This window comes from Acomys russatus, chromosome 6 (genome assembly GCF_903995435.1).
Source record: "Acomys russatus chromosome 6, mAcoRus1.1, whole genome shotgun sequence".
In the NCBI taxonomy this organism is placed as follows: domain Eukaryota; kingdom Metazoa; phylum Chordata; class Mammalia; order Rodentia; family Muridae; genus Acomys; species Acomys russatus.
This window is the reverse complement of record NC_067142.1, coordinates 32,557,749-32,580,570: the sequence shown is the minus strand read 5'-3', so window position 1 is coordinate 32,580,570 and position 22,822 is coordinate 32,557,749. Positions and strand designations below refer to the sequence as shown.

The 22,822-nt window shown below is 50.7% G+C and overlaps 1 protein-coding gene across 1 annotated transcript in view; it reads right to left on the bottom strand.

Annotated features, from left to right (window-relative positions):
* Positions 1-22,822, bottom strand: part of Plekha6 (pleckstrin homology domain containing A6) — a 141,827-nt gene that overhangs the window by 44,313 nt on the left and 74,692 nt on the right. The window contains 1 exon segment of the mRNA XM_051147407.1: positions 476-556. Coding sequence (XP_051003364.1) covers positions 476-556 — 81 coding nt within the window.

Here is a 22,822-nt window from a genome sequence, read left to right as displayed (position 1 = left end):
TGACAGCCATGTACCACCAGGCCTCTGGCCTTTTAGGTTAAAGGCTCAATGGCATACTTAAAGCTATGTATTTGATCCTGGGTGTGTGGGGTGGGGGGTGGAGGGGGGTGGAGATCACTGATCGAAGGCACAATAGCTCAGTGGCCCATGAGTTACCTTTCCCCATTTTCAGAGAGGCAGGGGTACATGAGAGCATTCAGATCTCTGGATTACATCCCATCCCCCTGGGCTACCTTCAGGGGCCCCCAGGTGCTATCCCAACCTGAGAGCAGACTTTTATTCCTTCAGCTCAACCTATGGGGGACAGCAACCTGCTCTCTGCCAGAACCCGGGAACAGTGGGTGAGGAGTCAAGAGATGTGGCCAGAGATCCTGAGGACCCCAAATACCTCCTCCGTCCTCCCTGGACCCACCTACACACAGTAGCAACAGGAGAGTAGTGGCAAAGGACGGAAAGCAAGCAGAGGGGAGCTTACGGTTTCAAGTCAAACTTTTTGTTCTCTTCTGGGATCTGGCCAGTCACTGGGTGTCGAAATGTGTTGCGTCGTTCATTGTGGCTGTAGAGGAAAAAGAGGAGAGAGAGCTGCCATCAGCTGTGAAGGACAGAGTCACAAGCCAAAGGATGGTAGGCCATGGAAGGAGCTGTGGCTCTGTTCCACCAGCAGCACCATTAGGGGCAGGGAAACGGCAGGGCTACGGTACAGGAAGACGCAGGTGGGTGGGGCTGGAGGGGGTGGATATAAAACCTAGCAACCTTTCCCTGAATCCCTGCTAACCACCTGCTAGAGGTCCCAGGCTGTCAGCAAGCTAAGCTCAATGCATTCAGTGGCCACCTTGGGGGTGGCAGGGAGGGTGACATGGGGCTTTCCAACCCCATGAGTTTAACACAGTCGAGATCTCATGCATCAGAGTCCCTCTCAGGGACAGAGCCTGCCAGTGCACCACAGAGAAAATGCTTGCTCATAATTTGCTGAAGGAACTCTCTTGTGACCTTGCTGAAAGACCTCGCCTGCTCCGTGCTTCATCTATTTCTTTAAGTGTATCAGGACAGTCAGAAGCTCCACGGCTGAGCTTGGGCTGGGATTCAGCCACACTCCAAGACCACAGTCTCCCGTTTGAGAGGCTGCTGGACATTACAGAGCCCTCAGGGTCTGCCAAACATCAAAGGTCAGTGGGGGGCCTAACAGTTGGAGCTAATAAAGGGTAGCTATGCCCAAGAGTGGGGTTGGGGGTTGTACAGAGAGCCTGCCAGGAAGCTGGGGGGAACAAGACCCCGGAGACTGGGGCTAGGGCAGGTGAGAGCATCGGGAGATGGCCTCCAGATGTCAAGGCAGCTTCTGGGTGGGCTCTCTAGGGACACAGAGAAGGAAATCAGCAGAGAGACCTTCCAGGGGAGCAATGACTTTGGTAAATGGGGGACCACTTGGCAAGAATGTAGTAGTGTCTAGCCCACAGGGGCTAGGTGAGTTGCTCCTCCCAGATACCTCTTTCAGATGTACTTGAAGAGCCTGGCACAGGCTCCATTTGACCGTAAGAGCAGTCATGGGGACAGAGGCTGCTAAGGCAGGACCACTTAGGCACATCTACAGCGGGGGGGGGGGGGTAGAGGCGGGGGCACTCTGCTCTACCATCCTCAGGCCAGCCAGAGCCTGAGCAGAATATGCTTTGCCTGGTCCCTTCCTCACTCTCCCAGTTCTTCAGGACACACCCCAGCCCTCAGGATACCAGCTGAAGCTAAAGATAACATCAAAGGGTGCTTTAAACCCCCCCCCCCCACCTCACCCCGCTCCGCTGTTCAGATCAAAACCACAGGTATGTAGGAGAAAGAGGTACAGCAGGCAAATGGCTTCAGCCTCTTTGGAAACCTGCAGTTTGTAGCTTAAGCTGGACCAAAACTTGACCAGCATCCACCAGGCCTGGTTTAAACTCGGTACCTTGGTGATCCACCCTCTCGTTCCAAAATTATAGTCCCTCCTCCTTCCTGAATCTTATAAGGACACTCCCTCAATTTGATCACAGGGGATCTTTACAAGGAAGAGGACCTGCCTCCTTACCCTGCCTCTGGCTTTGGCTCCCTACAGGGCTGAGGGCAACAATCTGAGATCACAAAGGTCCTTAAAACGCTAAATTCTCTGTTTTGCCCAATGTGTAGAATGCCTACCTCCTCCTTCCCTACCCCACCCCTCCAGGCCCCTTCATTCTGTGTCCCTGGGAGCACCCTGCAGGCAGTCGTTCAGATACACACACACACACACACACACACACACACACACACAGAAGCAGTCCTCTGTTGCCCAGCTCAGTTTTCCAGGGCATGGCACACCTCTCCCCGAGCCTCCGACCCAGCAACCCCACAAACAATGTGATCTTTCCTCCTGCTGCTAACAATTTCAAAATAGCTTTCCCTTCACGAGCACTGCAATGCAGTGGCCACCGACCTAACTCCTCTCCTCTCAGGTCATGGTCATCTCCAGCAGACCCCTTCCCTTACGCCCAGCCCTAAATTCAAACAGGGCGAGCAACCAACTCGGCCTGCTCTGATTTCACAAGGCTCAGTGGTCCAGAGAGGAAATCCCTACCTGACCCGTCGTCGATCAGCCCGAAACTTCAACATCTTTTTGGAAGCTTGGTCCCCTGTTCGGCAGCCTCAGAGGAGCCACCAGCCACCCTGCTGCTACCATCCCTCTGAGCAGTAAGTCCTTGGATCCAACTCTTACTGCTGTGGCAGAGACGCAGGGTGAGCTGGGGCTGACTCCATGGGCTGCCCTTTCTTCCTGGCTCTGGCACTGGAGAACAGGGACAGAACTCCCTCTGGACAATGGGAGGGGGTAGCCCAGGTGCCCTGGGGGGGGGGGCTGTGGCTTTAAGCAATGCTACAGTTAAAGGGCTGGAGGCAGAATAAATGAAGAAGAGAGCACTTCCTCCCAGTTCAGGTGCCCAAGAAGGAAATACAGAAATGGAGACATGCACGGAGCAGGTGTACAGCATCCAGGTAGTCCGACCTCACTGAGCTAAGGACACTGAGCAGCTGGGCGGGCGGAGGAGCGCGGGCTGCATTCCCATCTGCACGGAAACTCATGCCAGCCAGACCTGCAGCGAGACCGGTGGTGCTCTGGCCTCTCCGCTTCCCAGCCCAGGCACAGGCTCTGGGGCTGCAAACCAACTTGCTACTCAGAGACCTTCCAAGCCCTTCTGAGGGTTAAAGGAAGCTTCAGGTTCATTGGCTGTTACTGTTGCTGAGAAGCCGAAAAGAGGATTGAAAGAAGTCTCCGTCCCTCCTCTCTCACCCTGCCCAGCTCTGCAATCAGCCTGACCCACTCCCCTCTCCAGCAGCACTGCTCGCTTGCCCTCTGTGTGTGCCTGCCGGCCAGCTGGTAAGAAAGTGGACACATGCAGCCCAAGTGGGAAGGGCGGGATGTTTGTGGAGCCCCGGCTGCTGGCAAAGATCAGCTAGCCTTCCTCCCAAGGCTGGTGAGGAAGAGGGTAGGGAATGGGGCTGGGGGGGCGGGAGGTGGGGGCGGGGTCATTGTGTATCTATTGCTGCAAATCTCCCAGATGCAAGATGACAAATTCCAGCTGGAAACTGTCAGATCTGCTCGGGCCCTGCTAGGAGGTTTGCATATGGATGCTAACTCCCCCCTGAATTTTCCACAGGTCGAGGCTAGTCAAATCTCTTTCTGACTGTCCCCTGTGCTTTAGGATTCTTGGTCTGTAAGACCTTCTGAAGGTCACCTCTTTATCCCCCTGCCTCCAGACCAGCTTATTCTCTTATCGGTGCTTGTAAGTGCTTTGGGAGGTTTATAAAGGATTCCAGCAAAGAAGGACGGGGGCTCGATGTCATCTTACACAGCCAAGATACTGTGATGACAAGTTTCAGCTCCCCTGCCTTCTGTATGCTTCCTGTCACTTGACAGGTTCCTTTCTAAGCAAGCAAGATGCTTCTTTCTGCAGCACCGAGCATTCTGTTGACATCACAGTCTGTTGTTCAGGCAACTCTGTGACACCGCACTAGACACTCAAAAGGGTCGGATGAACAATGGGATTGGTAAACAGAAAAACAAATGGACAACATTATTATCAAGAGGCGAGCTGCCTAGGTGTGACTGGGGGGGGGGGCGGGGTCACAGCTGCTGATATTTAAACAGCTAATCCTAAATCCAATATATTCAGCCATTTCGTGGGACTTCGGTAAATGATTTATCTTCGAGGCAGGAGGCCTCAGGTTTGGGCTTGAACCTGTCTCCAGTTACTTGAGCCAGACCCCTCTCCAGATGCCTTCTTGAGTTCCCTGTCTACCTATATTGGTACTCAATAAAGTTTTGTTGAATGCACAAATGAACAGATAAAAAAGAGAGAGACTCTCCATGCTCGGGTGTCCGCATTTGAAGGCTGATATTCTATTTCCAAGGGCTTCCCTACCTTAGCTCTCTCTTACAATTAATTACTTCCTCTCCAGGAGGGAAGCGCTGTTTCTGTCCCTCCGCCCCCTCACTCAGCTTCCCTGACTGGCTCCCCCTGAACATACAGCTTGGCTTTCACCCATCTTCATTAAAAGGAGAAGAAAATTAAGCTCATCCTATCGGGAGGGGGGTGTAGGGCGCATTGGGAAAATGAGGGTTTTTTTTTTTCCTTTAGGAGGTAAAAATATTCCCCTTCTTGTCAAGCTGAGCTCGGGGGGCCTCCCACAGCCTTTGCTCAAGTTAAATTACCTCTCTGGCGCTACGTGAAGAGAGAGCAAGGAGTTGGGGATGAGCGGCACAGACTCCTGTGCACCAAGAGCCCCCCAAATCCTCAGGGTTAAGTCAGAACACAGAAGGCCTGACTGGTGCTCCTCACCAACGGCCTGCACAGTGACAGATTTCCATGTTAAGTTAGACAGCAGGAAGCCGTTTCCTTCCTCCTCATTGCGTTCTTTAGGGATGCCAGAGGCTTCCCTTTCTCAAGGCAGTTGGCTAAGAGCAGATCCTCCTTGGACCTTTCAAAGTCCACTCCCCCAGAAGTGAGACACTCAGGAAGTAAAGACAGCAGCAAAAGAAAGAACATCCTTATTTACAGAATTGTCCAGGAGGTGCTCGTTTCTCTACTGGACCCATGAGGTAGCTGACTGGGAGTGCCATCAGTGGAAAGGGAACTGGGCAGGTCCATCTTCACTATGGGACACTTGGAGCCTGCAGTATCGCCTCACCGTTGACCCTTAACATTGCTCATGTGCAAACAAGGCCTCTTCTGACTCTATATGAACTAATCCCTGCAAACTTTCAAAGCACAACACGGGATGGCTGTAAGCATTCTGCTTGAAAATGATCACGAAGCACGCTGGGTGCAAGAGTGAGGAAAGCGAAGGCAGACAAGAGAACAGCTGGTGGGTCTTGGTGCGGTAGGCCAAGCACCAAGACCTAAACATTCCCTCCACCTCATGAGGGTATTTCCGTGGCTCAAAGCATCCTCACCTTCTATGTGGTGTGTACCTGGGACCACACAGTTAAAACCCGAGTCTCCATCGCCCTGAGCAAGCATGCAGGCACAGAAGTGTTCACACACACCATCCCCAGGGTATATGTCCAGAGTGCCCACTGTGATAAATACTGCAGACCAAAGGAACACACTGCACTCCTTCCACCCCACGGTACCAAGCAGCTTTACTTCCATAGACCCTGAGAATCTGCTGACAGAATCGGCTTGGGCCATGCTTCCCCACGCTGAACGCCCAGCACCAACACCAGCTCATAGGTGGTGAGGAGAGCTGGGGAGGGGCAGGGGACTAGCCCTCCCCTCCCCATTCCTTCTTTCTCCCAGCCAACAAATTCCAGTGGGGCCTGACGGCAGGAAGGGCTCTGCAGCTAACAAGGGAAGCTGGGCTCTTGCCCTGCTTCGCTGTGTGGGTCTCATCATTATTGTCAAAGGGCCTTATCTGCCCCAGCACTCTGTCCCAATTAAAACGAGCTCAGTTTACATTTCCAACTCTCTAGGCTGCCGCTGGATTCCTGAAGCTCCCTGGCTGTTCTGGGAGAAAACACTTTCTTGGCCAACCACTCCCCAAGGCAATCCCTGCTCTACCACCAGCTGCTGCGCCAAGAAGAATCCAAAGGGTGGGATCAGGGCTCAGGCAGCACCTCTGGGGGAGGGGGGTGTCAGATGAAAAGAGCCCCCTTTCCACAACACTGTCTGACCCCTCTTCACCTGCAGAGCAGAATACTAGCTCCAAAGCGCTAGGAGCACCTTCCATCGAGCTCCTAGGCCCTTGCTCCGCCTCTGGCTTTTGCTGCTCCTGGTATTTCCAATATACTAGGAAGAGTATTTCCCTCCCAGTCAATGCTAGGACCCTGAGCTGAGTGTCCAGAAGACAGGACCCAGATACCCCTTCCCACCCACGGCTGCCCGGTCTTCCAACTCCACGCCAACCTGAGTGATCCGAGCCACCTTCCCCACCTGTGGTGGCCAGAGAAATTCACCAAGCTCAGCAAGTACAATAGAAAATGGAGTTGGCTCGGTTACCGGGGAGGTCCAAGTGGGGTAAGCACAAGTCAGGGCCCTAGTTGTGGTCCCTCCAATCCCATGCAGCTCCCTTCCTGTCATATGGTGTGGTCAGCTTATTCCTGCTGTAGGAGATGCGGGGGGTGGGGGTGGGGGCAGCCCAGGGTACAAAACAGAATGTACTCCTCAGAATGGAAAGAAATGACACAGGCAAACACAGGCAACTCTCCTACCCTAGACACCTCAAATTATCCTGACTTTAAACTAGGTTTTTTACTCTGAGCAGATGACCAATGTAATTCCTCCATGTTAGCCGGTGAAGGAAGAGCTGTTTGCTACACCTCTCTTGGATCAAGTTAGTCTCTCTGGCCAGCTCTTGGGGGGATGGGTGGTTACCTCTTCATAACAGAGCCCAAGAGGTTAAACCTGGCTGCGGGTCCTGCCAGAGCACCAGGCCAGCCTCCTCTCCGCCTGCACAGGCTGGTGCACTACTCCAGGGGTGGAGGTGCCTGCCTGCCTGCCTGCTTACACACTGATGGCTGGTCAAGCTGGGGAGAACTACAGTCAGTCCTGGGAGTCAGGAGTTACTGTGCACAGAATAGGGCATGTCCCCTGAACCAGGCCCAGGCTAGAGAAGTAGGGTGAGCCTGCTCCCATGTTCCCTACACTGTGTTGTGGTTCTTGTTGAGACAAGGAAGAAAAATGGAGAGGAAAGAGAACTACCCACAACCCACTTTCCTTCCTCTGGCCTTCCTGAGGAGCCAAGCCAGATGATGGCAGAGGGAGGCAGGTTCACTCCCGACCCCAGCTTCCTCTCTTCCCTTCCATTCCCTTTCCTTCCCTTCCCTTCCCTCTTTTCCTGTCTCCCTGTTCTTTCCCTTGGCCTTCAGGGTGCCTTCTGCCAACACTCAGCTGGATTCCAGGGGTGTGGGAGGGGTGTGGGGGGGGGTGGTGACAGGGCGGAGCAATAATTAATTAGGCTTCTTTCCTTAGCTCTGGGTTGCATCCCAAACTCCTCCTCTGAAGAGAGGGCAGTGTGCTTTGACTTCTAGCTCGCCTGAAGGTCACCCAAACCATCTCTTTATTCCTACCGCAGCAGATCTGGTCCTGGCGTCCCACAGGATCAGCAGCCCCACCCTCCCTGCCCCTTGAGAAGGAATTTTACAGAGAGTGTTTGGACAGTAACCAGCCAGACTGACAGCCTTGCTTCCACTTCCTCAGAAGCCTCCCCATGCCTTCTTGTTCCCCATCCAGCAATCTGAGGCTGTCAAGCTGTTCGGTGCATGCTTCCTCGTTTTTACAAGAAAACAACAGTAGTAAGTGATGCCTTCCTTGTTCTGTAGGCAGCTCAAACTTTCCACCAGACCAGACAGCGGAGGAAAAGTAGTTGCACTGCTGTGAGTGGGGTACAGGACAAAGAAAGTTGAACTCCCTGCTATCTGGTCATTACCCTGGGCTGAGGCAGGTAAGGCCTAGGGCAGAGTCAGCAAAGCAGCAGTCTCCTTGGGTCTTACTGTCAGCCTCTCTGCATCCCTTCTCACCCAGTCTGTGGAAGACTGTTCACAAAGGCTCCCAGAACACAGCAACCACAAACCCTTCTGTTGTTGGTTTTTGTTTTGGTTTTGGTTTGGTTTGGTTTTGGTTTTGGTTTTTTGAAACAGGGTCTCTCTGTGTAGCCTTGGCTGCCCTGGACTCACTTTGTAGACCAGGCTGGTGTCGAACTCACAGCAATCCGCCTGCCTCTGCCTCCCAAGTGCTGGGATTAAAGGCATGCGCCACCACGCCCGGCTTACCCTTCTGTTGTTAACATCTGTCAGCTACAAGTCTAGAGACAATGCTTGGGGTGGGGTGGGGGTTCCTGGTAGGGTGAAGAGTGCCTGGGTACAGGGTAGGTTAGAATAGTGACCTATGATGCCCACAGCCTAGTCTTTTGGGCTGTGCCATATCCTCACCTCCTACCCGGTTTGTTTGTTTCTTTGTGTTTGATGGGGGACCAGTGTGGCTCTGTTGGGATGCTGAGTCCCGGGGTACAGGCTTGCTCAGCATCCCACAGATTCCTTGCTCCTTCTACTGGCCAGCAGGCTCTGACTGGTCACAAAGCTAAGACTTTGCCTAGGGAAAGATTACACAGCTGTAAATCTCCTGGAGCTGGCAGGCAGGCAGGCAGGCAGGCAGGCAGGCAGGGGACAGGCAGGCAGGCGGACAGGCAGGCAGGCAGACAGACAGGCAAGCAGACAGGTAGGCAGGCAGGCAGGCAGGCAGGCAGGCAGGCAGACAGGCAGGCAGGCAGGCAGGCAGGCAGACAGGCAGGCAGGCAGGCAGGCAGGCAGGCAGACAGGCAGGCAGGCAGGCAGGCAGACAGGCAGACAGGCAGGCAGGCAGGCAGGCAGGCAGGCAGACAGGCAGACAGGCAGGCAGGCAGACAGGCAGGCAGGCAGGCAGGCAGGCAGACAGGCAGGCAGGCAGACAGGCAGGCAGGCAGGCAGACAGGCAGGCAGGCAGGCAGGCAGACAGGCAGGCAGGCAGGCAGGCAGGCAGACAGGCAGACAGGCAGGCAGGCAGGCAGGCAGACAGGCAGGCAGGCAGACAGGCAGGCAGGCAGGCAGGCAGGCAGGCAGGCAGGAGCCTAGGTTCCTGGAGGAAAGAGCCTCCCACCTGGTGCTACATGAGGACCAGATACAGAAGACGGCGATGAAAGCGAAGCTGGCATCGCCCCTCACCTGCCAGGGTGCCCAGTCTGAGACTCCCCCACTTCAGTCCAAGACTGAGAGTAGCAGGGCAAGGTGGCACACAAATGGGTGGTGGGAAGTCCCGGATGCCTCTTGCTGCATTGAGAGAGGGTTTGGAACTTCCTGTGGCCCCCCTGGAAGCTTGCTAAGCGCTGGGGTGCCTGTCTCACTGAGACGTGAGGAGGGGCCTCAGTGACAACTGGAACCAGTCCAGAATACCTGTGTCCAGGAGGGTCTCTGTGGGCCGAACAGCACTACGTGAGCACCCTCGCGTGCCCACTGAGATCTGGAAAGGACTGGGTGGCTTGTGGAGTGGAGCTGTCCAACCACCTTGTGTAGAGTCTCCCTCAGGACAACGGTGGAACCACTGATCTCAGGCAGGAGCCTTCGTGACTAACTCACTTTGCGTCTCTGGGTTTCAAACTGTTCATTCTGTAACACAGCAATGCCAGGGGTCTCGGGGGTGGGGGTTGTTTAAGTAAAATCAAGTAGAGCCAAGCGGTGGTGGCGCACACCTATAGTTCCAGCACTTGGGAGGCAGAGGCAGGGGGAGCTCTGTGAGTTCGAGGCCAGCTGGTCCAAAGAGGGAGTTCCAGGACAGCCAGGGCTATACATGGAGAAACTCTGTCTTGAAAAAAAAAAAAAACTAAAATAAAATAAAATAGTCCACAAAGCAGTTGGGGAGAGCTTGCGCATAACAGCTGCTCAGTTGGTGGCTGGCGTGACAAGCAGGAGTAAAAAGAGCGCCGCTGCACACTTGTACCACCAGGCAAGATGGTTACTACAGGATATTGCACGTCTGTACCATCCAGTCAATGGTCACTAGTCATACTCAAATTTTTATTTTTAAAAATGTTAAAAGGTCAGTGTCTCAGACTAGCTGCATTGCACTGAGGCTTAGTGGCCATGGAGGCCACCATCCTAGACAGACAGCCGAGGGCCATTCCGTCACTTTAGACATCTCCTAGACAGCACTACGCTAGTCCTCTCAGGCACCCACAGTTTTGGATGACAGGAGACAACTCCAAACTGCTTGATCCTTCTAGCAATGGCTTTGTGCACAGATTCCTCAGAAATACAAGGCCTGTTACCTTTCTAAACTATACCAACAAGAATGGAAATTTTGCCTCCAACTACAACAGAAAGTTAAAAATTAAAGATCAAGCTGGGCATAGTGGTGCACCCCTTTAATTCCAGCACTTGGGAGGCAGAGGCAGGCGGATCGCTGTGAGTTTGAGGCCAGCCTGGTCTACAAAGTGAGTCCAGGACAACCAATGCTAACATAGAGAGACCCTGTCTTGAAAACAAAAAACAAACAAAAATTAAAGATCAAGGCTGGACATAGTGGTACATACATATCTATAAGCCCAGCACTTGAGAGATAGGGCAGAATGATGAAATTCATGGGGAACCTGCAACAGAAATCTTATCTTTAAAAAAAATAAAATCAAATGATATATTCCAAAATCCAATCAAAGCAGGCATAGCTTTAATCTCAGCGGAGCAGGGGCAAGAGGCTCTCTATGAGTTCAAGGCCAGCCAGGGCTACATAGTGAGACCCTGTTTTGAAAAAAACAAATCCAATTACAATAAATTTAAATGATGCATTAGCTTTTAAATCAATGCATTAAGACTCCCCACAGTCTGGAATTATCACCACCAAGAGCCCTTTTTGGGCATAGGGCCAGAAGAACATACTTTGGAAAGAGTCTAATAACAGAAGGAGATGAGAGATGCAAGATGGAGCAAGAAAAAATGGAGTTATCTAGAGACAGAAGAGGCTGGTCCTCAAGCCAGCCTCCAGCTAATGCTGATGGGGAAGAGAAGGGAAGAGCATCCTGTAGGCCTTCGGTCCAAGGGGAAAGGAGGACCTGGAGGAGCCACCAGCAGATGGGCAGTCTTAGGATCCCTCCTTCCTGGCACCTCCTGCCCCCTGAGACCCCGCTTCAGACCTGGAACCCTCGAGAGAGAGTCACCAGTGACTTAACCGGCAATTTACTAAAAAAACAAGCAGCATAGGACGCAGGTGCCAGGGATAAACACAAGAGGAGAGGGAATGCTTTCAGAGACAGAAGAGGGCTCCCAGGCCTAGTGCCCAGGCCACTTGCAGGTGCTTCCCAGTCAAAACAGATGCCAGCCTCCATCACTCTGAAGACCTGAGGAGCAGGTGAGTCTGCCTACAGCAGCCTGTTGGAGCAATTCTGCTGCCTCTGACAGGCGCAGTGCAAAATAAAAACACAGGACTCGAGTTCACAGCTCAAGTATAGGAACCAAGCAGGAGGTCCTTCTGAGCATGTGCAGTGAGCCCACAGGTGATATCCACCCCATGGGTCTAGCAGTTCCTCTGTAACTCCCCGGAGAGTGTTAGATAAAGGCTGTCTGACTGCATGTGTGGCTGACAATCTGAGTACAAGGCACACAGGGCCAGCCTGTCCATTCCTCTTCTGGATTCTACCTTCCCTTTCTTTCTTGGCTTCAAACTGCCCAGAAACTTGGCTCTTTTGCTTTTGGCCTCCTGGGTTTAGTGGCCAGCACCTCCCTCTTATTGTCCTGGTTTCTGTTTGCCTCCTGGAAACCCCACCAGAAGGAAGCACTGCAGTAAAGTCACTAAGGGTTGAGTTTACCCTGCCTCTCAAATCTGCCTTGAAGACCAGCACAGCAAGTGCCCTGTTCCAGAGATAGTCCCTATGCAGGTGGGGCTAACATAACCATTATGTCATACAATCATTTTCCTCCCAAGAGAGACAGGGGGAACAAAAGAGCTCTTAGCAAAGTGATGGTGCTCTGTGTGTGTGTGTGTGTGTGTGTGTGTGTGTGTGTGTGTGTGTGTTTTCAACAGTTCTTTGGTGACACTTCCTTTAAAGTCATATGAGCCTAAAAGAGTCTCTCTCTTCTTTCTCTCTCTCTCTCTCTCTCTCTCTCTCTCTCTCTCTCTCTCTCTCTCTCTCTCTCTCTCTCACACACACACACACACACACACACACACCCCTGCCTGCTGACCAGGCACTGCATCCACTGCCTCCCACAAAGCCATGAACTTTTGTCCATATTCCTGGTCACATTACTAGATGTCAAAGAACACAGGTGCTGTGGGGTGAGGGGACAACAAACCTAAAAGCAAAAGATTTGTTCTTGTTTTTTCTGAGATGTCAGTTTTGCTCCCAAATGACAACATCGTCTTCTTAACGAGTGGCCAGGTCATCCTCAATTCTCCCTCCAGTCTGTCCCACCCGCTCCCCACCACAGCCTACTCACTGTGCCCTTTACAAGCACACTGTCCCCATCTGCTATGGCTGTGTCCATGCGAGCCTGCTTTGCTCAGACTCCTCTGGAGACAATGGCTCAGAGAGGCAAGAGGGGAAGAGCCTCTGGGCTTTGTGCACAAGGTGACTACATGAAACCACCGTCTCCTCCACAGGATGTTAGGTGCAGCTGCACCTCCGCCTGGTAGTCGGGGCTAAGGATTACCCCCTAGATTGAGAACCGGTCTGAAGACTTCCTTCTCACAGAAAAGGTGAGCCTAGAGTGCAGCTCAGCTGAAAATTTGTTTCTGTTTTGCCAAAAGCCCCCTGTGGCTGATGAGTAGGCACCGAGCACTTCCTCACCTCAGAGCCACACAGACGGACGGACTGACCGATGGACGGATAGACCGACAGACAGACGGATGAACATATACCAAACCAACAGGCACTTACTCACCAGCTCCGTGTGTCCCCCTAGTCCCTCTGCCTCCTTTCACACTCAGGGATAGGGAATGGTTTCCTTTTAATTCTCAGCAGGTCCCAGTGGAAAGCAATCATTAACAGCCACACGCTGACTGGCCTTAACCCCTTCAGTGCTGGCCTGCCATAATCCAGCTGCTGTCCTGTCCCCTTTGCCTAGCCCTGAGAGAATGGCAACACTTAGCTGGCTGCCATCTACCTTCATAATGCTGCTGCTCCCATGTGGAGAGCGAGGGCCCGGGGAGTCCCACCCAGGCCTCCTCACCTAATTGGAGCACGCCTACAACCTGAGGCACTTAACTCTGGCATGATGCCCAATTGGATGAGCCCACATTATGAAATATTTGCCAGGCAGGCCAATAAAGAAGCCAGGATCCGGGGGAGGGATGGTATTTTTATTTATTCCTGGAGGAGGGTGTGTAGTCATAGAATTGATAGCCCTGAGACAGAAGCAGAGAGAAGGCCACCTCAGACCCTGGGATGTCTCTGGAGGAGTCCTAATGAAAGGGTTCTTCTTCCTTGTCTTCTTCTTTTCCTCCTCCCCCTCCCTCCTCCCTTCCTCCTCCCCATCCTCCCTTTCTCCCCCCTTCCCCCCCCCCCTCACTTCCCTGCCCTACTCAGGAGTTTGGAGAAGGGGACTGGGAAACCCTAAGAAGGAAAAACAACAAGCAAGAACTGAGAGTATGGACATTCTTCGTATTCCACAGTAAAATCTGTGTGCATCTTTGGTGCACGCAGGTGGCAGGTAGGCAGCTTTGAGTAGAGACAAAGATCCCGCTTTTCTCTCTCTCTCTCTTTAAAAATAGGTAACTGATTTAAGGAAATCTAAACGCAGCATAAAAGTGTCTACACGCAGGACACATGCAAATTTATGCAGATATGTGCAAATGAGCAGTTCCGGGAGTCCTCTGCCACGGTTTTCCTAGTTTGAGGAAGAAATCAGGTAGATTCTAATTCCGCCTTGAGGCTGAGGCAGGCGTCAGAGCATCCCACGAGAGCACAAGAAACGCAATGGATATATACTTACTGAACATTTACTGCCTAAGGCACAGAGTGCCTTTATGTAAAGCCTACTTGAGGGTTTTTGGTTTTTTCTTCCCTCTGTGAGCACAAATAAAATACCATAGGATAGTAGAATAGAAGTGCCCTCTGCTACACCCACACAGTTGGCACCCTGCTTTGCTACAGGCCCAGATGCATGACTAGCTCTGAACCTTAGCCAGCCAGCTTCAGCGACTGGAACTTTTCCTTATCGCCTTGGTTCCTGTTTGCCTATCAGTAAAGCCAGCCACTGCGGCTCAGGACCCTCAGTCACAGCAGCCAGGGGGCCTTATCTTATCTTCCCAATACCTTCCCAGTCCCTGGAGACTAGCTCACCCTGGTTTCTTAAAGGGGCTATACTACCACCTGCCAGAGATCTGAGTGCTGTGTGCAGGGTCAGAGTTTACTTAGGCACCCACCCTTGCTCCACTTTGCTCTTTGCCTTCACGGCAGAGTGAGGCACTGGTGCTTTCAAAGGACAGTTTAAAAGCTTATGGTACAGCACTCAGGAGGCAGAGGCAGGTGGATCACTGTGTGTTCGAGGACAGCCTGGTCTACAAAGTGAGTCCAGGACAGCCAAGGCTACCCAGAGAGACCCTGTCTGGGGTGGAGAGGTAGGGGTGGGGAAAGCTTATGTTATCAGGGGGACACCCAGCATCCTAGGTGGAACTGAGGTTGAAGGGTTGGGTGAGGGTTGGCATGGGGAGAGGCTCAGGATATCCCTCAAGCTGTATTTCCACACACAAGCAACAAGCAATGGAAATGCCACTTATAATACTAGGGAAAATACTAAACGCTTGAGGCTAAGCTTGACAAGAGGTGCAAAATCTATGTGCTGAAAAGCATAAAACGCTAGAGAGAGGAATTAAATAAGACCTAAAGGAGACAATACTATAAAGATATCTGTTCTCCCAGTATTTTTCTTTTGATTCAACACAGTCCCATCAAAACCCGGCAAGTTCTTTATATAAACTGAGACAAGACAAAATCCAAAACTCACATGGAAATCCAAAGGAACGAGAATATTCTACTTAAAAAAAAAAAAAAAAAAAAAACTTTTAAAAAGAAGAATTGCTCCTAGTGCTCAGGAGGCAACGGTGGGAGGATCGTGAGTTTTGGGCCACCTGGGGCAAATGAGACCTTGTCTCATAAAATCAAAATCTGAGGCTTTAAGCGTAGCTCAGTTGGCAGACTGCTTGCCTAGCATATAAGGGCCTGGGTTTGACCCCCAGCACTAGGTGGGCACCGGGGGTAAGGAAAGGAGAGACAGGAAGGTCAGAAGTTCAAGGCCATCTATATAAAGATCTGAGAAGGAGTGTAGCTCCATGGTAGAACATCAGCCTTGCATGAGAAAGAAGAGGAGGAGGAGGAGGGTTATTAACGGGACTACTTAGTGTGGTAGTGCTATAAAGATACATATATGAATAAATAAACCAGAAATTATTGTTACCAAGAGCTCTCTTTTGGCATAGGGCCAGAGGGACATACTTGGGAAAGATTCTAATAATTGAAGGAGATGGAGAGATGCAAGGCAGAGCAAGAAAAAATGGAGTTATCTAGAGACAGATGAGACTGGCTGGTCCTCACATCAGCTAATGCTGATGGGGAAGAGAAGTGAAGAGCATCCTGTAGACCTTTGGTCCAAAGGAAAAGGAAGACCTGGAGCGAGAGAGATAGAGGAGCCACCAGCAGCTGGGCAGTCTTAGGATCCCTCCTTCCTTGCACCTCCTGCTCCTACCCCTGCCCTAGAAGTAAACCTATCCATTTGTGATCTATTGGTTTTGACCAAGATATAAAGGTGATTTCAATACATGGTACTAGACAAATGGTAGATCCATATGTCAAACAGCTACGACCAAAAAACCAAAACCCAAACCAAAAACCCTCATGGGACTGGAGAGATGGCGCAGAGGCTAAGGGCACTGACTGCTCTTGCAGAGAACTAGGATTTAATTCCTAACACCCATATGTCTACTCCCAACCATCTATAAATCTAGTTACTTGAGATATGATGCCCTCTTCTGACCTCCAAGGTTACCAGGCACACACCTGGTACACACTACACACACACACACACACACACACACACACACACACACACACACACTCAATTAGAAATAGAAAATTCTTTTTAAAAAAAATCCTCCAATTCAACCACTAAAAAGTGCTGAAGGCCAACTTTGACACCACAGGATAAAGTGAGGCACGGAACAGACCATAGGCACAAGAACAGGAGCTAAAAGTACATTTCTAGAAGAAAACATAAGAGAAAAATCTCAGAGACTTTAGCGTTGCCTAAGAAAATTCAATAAGATGAACATCAAATAAAAGATGCTGTTCTTTTTTATTATTATTTTTAAAGGTTTGTTTATTATGTATACAGTGCACCTCAGTGCACATTATAGATGGTTGTGAGGCACCATGTGGTTGCTGGGAATTGAACTCAGGACCTCTGGAAGAGCAGTCAGTGCTCTTAACCTCTGAGCCATCTCTCCAGCCCCAAAGATGTTGTTCTTACAAAGACATTGTTCCAAAAGCAAAAGGCCATTAAGGAGTGCCTAGTGTGGCCCAGCAGGCAGGGCCACAGATAGGAAAGCAGGCCGCTTCCTGACAAGGTAAAGGCGCAGGCACCACAGAGCCCATCCATTCTGTTCCTCCACAGGTTACAGCCCGTGTGTCTACACAGAGACGCTTACACCAATGCTCACAGCACCCCTTGCACGAGAGCTCCGATCTGAAAAGGGCTGATCCACAACCTGTGAACGCAGCACGGAGTCCACAGGATAGGATGCCACTCAGCACGAGGATACATTACCAACGTAGGCAGTGAAACCGATTAGATGGATCTCAAAATAATTACGCTGAGTGAAAGAGCCCAGGCTTTCCAAAAGAGAGTACACACTGTGATAGTCTATTATAAAATACTTTTAAAATTGCAAGCTAATCTATAGTGGCAGAAAGTAGACCAGTGTAGCCTCAGGACAGGGTGGAACAAGGCTTACAAAAGAGACAGGAAGCAATTTGGGGGAGTGATGGGGATTTTTTTTTTTTTTTTTTTTTTTGGTTGAACTAGAGACTGAACCTAAGGTCTTGTGTTGAGCTATCTTCTAGTCCTTTATTATTCTAATTGTGGCAGGAATTGGGGCCAGCCTGGGCTACATAATGAAACCTTATCCCAGTAATAAAATAAGGCAAAAATAATATCTCATAAAAGACATTCTTCTAGCCTCTAAAGCTATGCCCTTTGTGGGGGTGGGTGTTTCAAGACAGGGTTTCTCTGTGTAATAGCCCTGTCTGTCCTGGAACTCTCTGTGTAAAGCAGGCTAGCCTCAGACACTCACAGCTATCCACTTGCTTCTGCCTCCTGGAAAACTGGCATTAAAGGCACGTGCTACCACTCCCAGCTATCTATGCCGTTTTTTAAAGTCAACTATAACTCTGTAAAAGTATAGAAAAAGAAAAGCCTTTTCTTGATAAGACTTTAAGCAAAACTTCTTCCTCTTAATATACACCTTACATTTTAAGTGTGGATGAGCTCAGAGATGGGCTAGGACTGAGCAGGGTCCAGCCTTTCTTTTCTAGTGGCCTCCTCTCTCTGACGGAAGCATGGCTGGGCAGGAGGAATGGACAAGGGGTCCTTAACAGCCCGTGTTTTTCTCATGTCTTTGCAGCAAGCAAGTAATTCAGGCAGGCCCAAGTGTAGTGCACATAAAATGAAGAATCACTTGTTTATGGCCGAAGAGGAATGTCAAACACAACTGCATGATTCAGCAAACAGCCACCACTATTTCATTTGATTCTTTTATGGTCCATAAAGCTGGCAGAAAAGTATTACCAACTCTAATTTAAATAAAAGAAGAAATAAGGGGCCTGGGAGGTGGCTCTGTGGGGAAAGGCACTTGCTGTCCAAGCTTGAGAACCTAAGTTCCATCCCTGGAAGCCAGGTATAGGTGGAAGAAAAAACCGACTCCATAAAGTTGTCCTCTGACCTCCACATACCTCTCTCTTCTCTCTCTCTCTCTCTCTCTCTCTCTCTCTCTCTCTCTCTCTCTTTCTCTCTCTCTCTCTCTCTCTTCTCTCTCTCTCTCTCTCACACACACACACACACACAAATAATAGTAACAATAACAATAACAATAATGGCGCACACCTTTAATCCCAACACTTGGGAGGCAGAGACAGGCGGATGGCTGTGAGTTTGAGGCCAGCCTGGTCTACAAAGCGAGTCCAGGACAGCCAGGACTACACAGAGAAACCCTGTCTCGAAAAACCAAAAAAGAAAATCATCATCATCATCATCATCAAACAAATGAAGACTCCAAAGCTCCGAGAGGTTAAGGGTGTGTCTCGGATGAAATAACATACCTTGGGGTCTTTTCAATTGCAGTCTTCCTCCTAGCCTCAGGACCTGGGCTTAGCAAGGTAGTGTCCCTCTACCCTGGCTTGGCTTGCAGACCCACATCTTAAGCTCACTCATCCCTCGGAAGTACTCCAAGGAAAGACAGAGATAACACCCCAGGAGCTCTGGAGGTTGGTACAAACAGCAAACGCGTGCGGGATCAACTAAGGGGAGCTGTGATATCAAGTCTGGAAAGACTGGGGATCCAAGGATCATATTAGATCGCACATTTGATGTGAAGAGGGGGAAAGGCCAACCAAACACCACTCCCTGGCCGGAAGTCTAGTGGGTGTGGAAGCAGCTGGAGGCTGTTAGAAGAGAGCCTCCCAGCCAAAGGCCTCGGCACCCTTCCTCTCCCCCTCTCTATCCCCACCCTCCCTGTTCTGGCTAGGCAGGAGAACAGCCACTGGCCGGGAGCCCAACCTTTCTCTCCCTTGTTCTGAGGATGGGGTGACTGGGAGAGGGAGAAACCACTGCTGAAGGGCACAGGAGTAGAAAGCGTATGGGATACCCCAATCTCAGCAGTCAAGATTTTTACCACTCTGGGGCAAATATACAGTGGTTGCTGTGTCTCACTGATGATAGAACCCAGGGCTTGAGAGTCAAGCAAGTTGGCCACACCACCACTGCTATGGCAATTTTTTTTTTTTTTTTTAAAGTAAAAACTAGTGGTGGCACATGCCTGTAATCTCAGCACTCTGGGAGACAGAGGCAGGTGGATCACTGTGAGTTCAAGGCCAATCTGGTCTACAAAGTGAGTCTAGGACAGTCAAAGCTATACAGAGAAACCTTGTCTCAAAAAACAAAACAAAAAACAGCAACAAAAAGGCTCAAGGAATGCTACTATGTCATGTCCAGACAGCCATATATCTGGTGCATTTTCCCTCTGCCCCAGGCTCCAGTGTGGCCTGAAGTGCTACTGCTGTTGATCCTGACTTGATTTAAAATGGCAAAGATTTTTCACAAAATGTCTAGGGGTTTTTTTTGTTTGTTTGTTTTTTGCTTGCTTGTTTTGTTGTATTTTTAATGTTGTACTAAAACATCCATCTATGGGACTGGAGAGATGGCTCGGCCACTTAGAGCACACGTTGATCCTACAGAGGACCTGGTGGCTCACAACCATCAGTAACTCCAGTTCCAGGGGATCTGACACCCTCTTCTGACTTTCATGGGCACCTGGCATGTACATGGTACACAGACATACGTGCTGGCAAAACATTCATATACATGTAATAAATAAATAAATCTTTTAAAACTAAAAAAATATTATTCACCCTGCTTGGTTAATTTTTGGCATGCCTTGCCCCTCCTCACATTTAAATTTTATGCCTAAGAAGGGAGGGAGGTGGAGCAATCAGACAAGACCAGAAAGACCAGCAAGCCAGTGTGTGAGCAACAAAGAAAAGCTGAGGCCAGAGAAGACCAGAGTGCAGGGTGGCGATCCTGGAGTAGCCTTGGGTAAAGTTTTTAGGTTAAGTGTGAGGTGAAATATGGCCTGTATATTGGATAATAGAGTTGTCCTAACGTTATGCTTGCAGCATTTGCTAATTGCTGCGATTATGCAAGAAGATATCCTTGTTTTTAAAAGTTTAAAAAAAAAAAAAAAAGGTCACAGCTGTCTGACAGCTGTATTAGCCAAACCCTCCTCCTCCTTCTCCAGCCTGCACTGAGGAGGCAAGTAGGAAACAGCAGTTACAGGACAAGAGATGTGGCTGGGCATGTTCTTCCTGAAACATGAATTAACCAGGAACCCCTAAATCGTTCTCCTTTTCTCCAGGAAAACCTGACAATTGGCACTGGAGAAAAATAAAGACACTGCCCAGACCACAGCATCGACAATTCATCTATCTGCTTTCACCCCAGACTCAGGCGCCTTGGCTCTGCTAAGGAAGTGAGGGAACGGGAGCAGGGCCCAGGAGGGAGCTCAGGCTGCTCTCTTCCAGCCTGCTGTCAGCTGGGCAGCAGGAAATTCCCGAGGTTGTGAGATAACCTTGCTGAATGGCTTAGGGCTCTAGAACAGGCCTGACTCCCAATCCCAGACCTCCAGCTGCTGCCCACAGAATTTCCGGCAAGTGACTCCACCTCTCCGGAGTCCACAGTGTTCCCTCGGCTGTACAAAAGGGGTAATACCAGGATTTCACTCATGGGCTTGCCACAGGGCTAAAGAGATTACACCAATGGGCAAATAACAATTGCCAGCATCCAATAAATATTCAATGGGTACCAATGACTGTTACTGCCTGCCTGCTTCTGCCTTAACTGTTCATCCCTCAGAGATGATGGCCAGTTTTTACTACAAAAGCTCTTGGTTCAGCACTTTGTCCCAGAAAGATGGATGCTTAAGAACTGATCCAATACTGTGGCACATGCCTTTAATATCAGCACTTGGGGAGGCAGAGGCAGGCAGATCTATGTGAGGCCTAGGCCAACCTACTAAGTGAGGTCATGTCTCAAAACAAAAGCCAACCAACCAAAAACCAACAGAGACAGAGAGAGAGAGTAAGAGAGCGGAGAGAGAGAGAGGAGAGGGAGAGAGAGAGCGAGAAGAGAGAGAGAGGGAGATGAGAGAGGAGAGAGAGGGAGAGAGAAGAGGAGAGAAGAGGGAGAGAGAGAGAGGAGGGGAGAGAGGAGGAGGGGGAGAGAGGAGGAGGAGGAGATGGGAGGAGGGTGAGAGAGCAGAGAGAGGAGGAGAGAAGAGAGAGAGAGAGAGAGTTAGTTCAAAAGAAGCCATCCATAAGAGAACACCCAGAAAGAATACATGCCTGCAATCCTATCATTCAGTAGGGTGAGACAGGAAGATTGCCATGTCTTCAAGGCCAGCCTGGACTATATAGAAAGTTCCAGACCAACCTGAGCTACAGTAAGACCCTGTCTCAAGAAACAAAGGGGGGAAAGGAAGTGAAAAAGAAGAACACCCAGAGATCACTAAATCACTTAGTAATTCATCCCCCACCTCAGACCAAAGAATCGTCAAAGGCAGAATCTTGGTCTTGTCTCTAGGAGCCAGAATAAGGCATGCCCGAGGGTCTCAGGTAGGACGTCCGTCCCTAGCTGCCTTTGTACTGGGAGGTGGGCATTTCCTGTGTGTCTGTTCTATCTTACTTGGGCGTTGAAAAGCAAGTCAGCCCTAGCATCAGCATCCCTGGGCAGAGAGAGTTGACTACAAAGTTCCACATTCCAGTGCTTTGCCTGCAACCAGCCAGCTGCACTGTGGGCAAGTTCCTGCTCCCTTGGAACACAGGGGACATGAGAGAAGGAATCGCATCGGCCGGAAAGTGAGTGAGAGGACAGGGGAGGCCGCCACCATGTTAAGTGCTTCAGGGAGTCCTCTGAGCGCTAACTTCTCACCTGAAACCCTCTCCCCATCTTAGAGATGCAGTTTCAGCTGGAGGGCTTTGGGGCACAGAAAGAAGAGGAAAGTGAACACACTGAGATGTGTCTTCAGGGCTGAAAAGGGCAGGCCAAGGGCAGGGTGGACAAAGGTCAGGAAGCTGTCGATTTAGCCCAGATGGTCCTTCTGTGACAGAGCCGGAACAGGCGATTTTCTAGCCATAAACAGCCACTCAACAGGCCCCAAACCACACGCATGCACATGTGAACGCGAAGATGAACTACAGCTGCTCCCGGGTGAGCCAAGGAGTGTGGGAGGGCAAGGAGGGAAGCGGGCGGGCACGTGTGGTGTGTGCTTCCAGACACATTGGCTGCAGGAGCAGCTTGGGTTTCATGAGACCTGAAGCCTCATAGAATTCGGGAGGCTACAAATACAGATGTAAATATTAGACAAGGCTTTGGGAGTGAGGGCTCCATGCTAAACTCCAGCCGTTCTCCCATGTATAAATTTTCTGACTATGGGCACACACTTGATGCCTGCGTCTCTCTGAGTTTCCTTGCCCCTGGCTCGGCACTACTCCCCTTTGCTCTCACACCAAGCTTTGCTTAACTTGATTTATTCCTAACGGCACAGGGCATTGAGAAACTCCCCCCCCCCACACACACACACACACCTTAGATGAAATTCTGAGCTTCTGCTCAGCTGAGAGCTTGGACTTTACACGCTCCCTTCCCTCTCCAGTGTGCAGCACGGGCATCAGCAACTTGCAGGGTAGAGTCTCTCCCCCACGCCACACACTTGGCTTTGAGCAGCTCCACCTTCCCCAAAGGGCACTGCAAAGCCTTCCAGGCTGCCAGGAAGGGTGAAACCACAGCTCCACCCACTGCCTGGCCCCTTACATTCCAGCCCTGCGCCCAGAGTTTGACCTCCTCCGTGGCTGGCTGCAGATAGGTTCTGTTTTTAAACAGTTCAGCTCTTGGGCCCCTCTACACACACACACACACACACACACACACACACACACACACACACACACACACACACGCGTGCACGCACACACACACACACACACACACACACACACACACACACACTTACTTTCTGGCTCCAGAAAAGCCAGTCAAGAG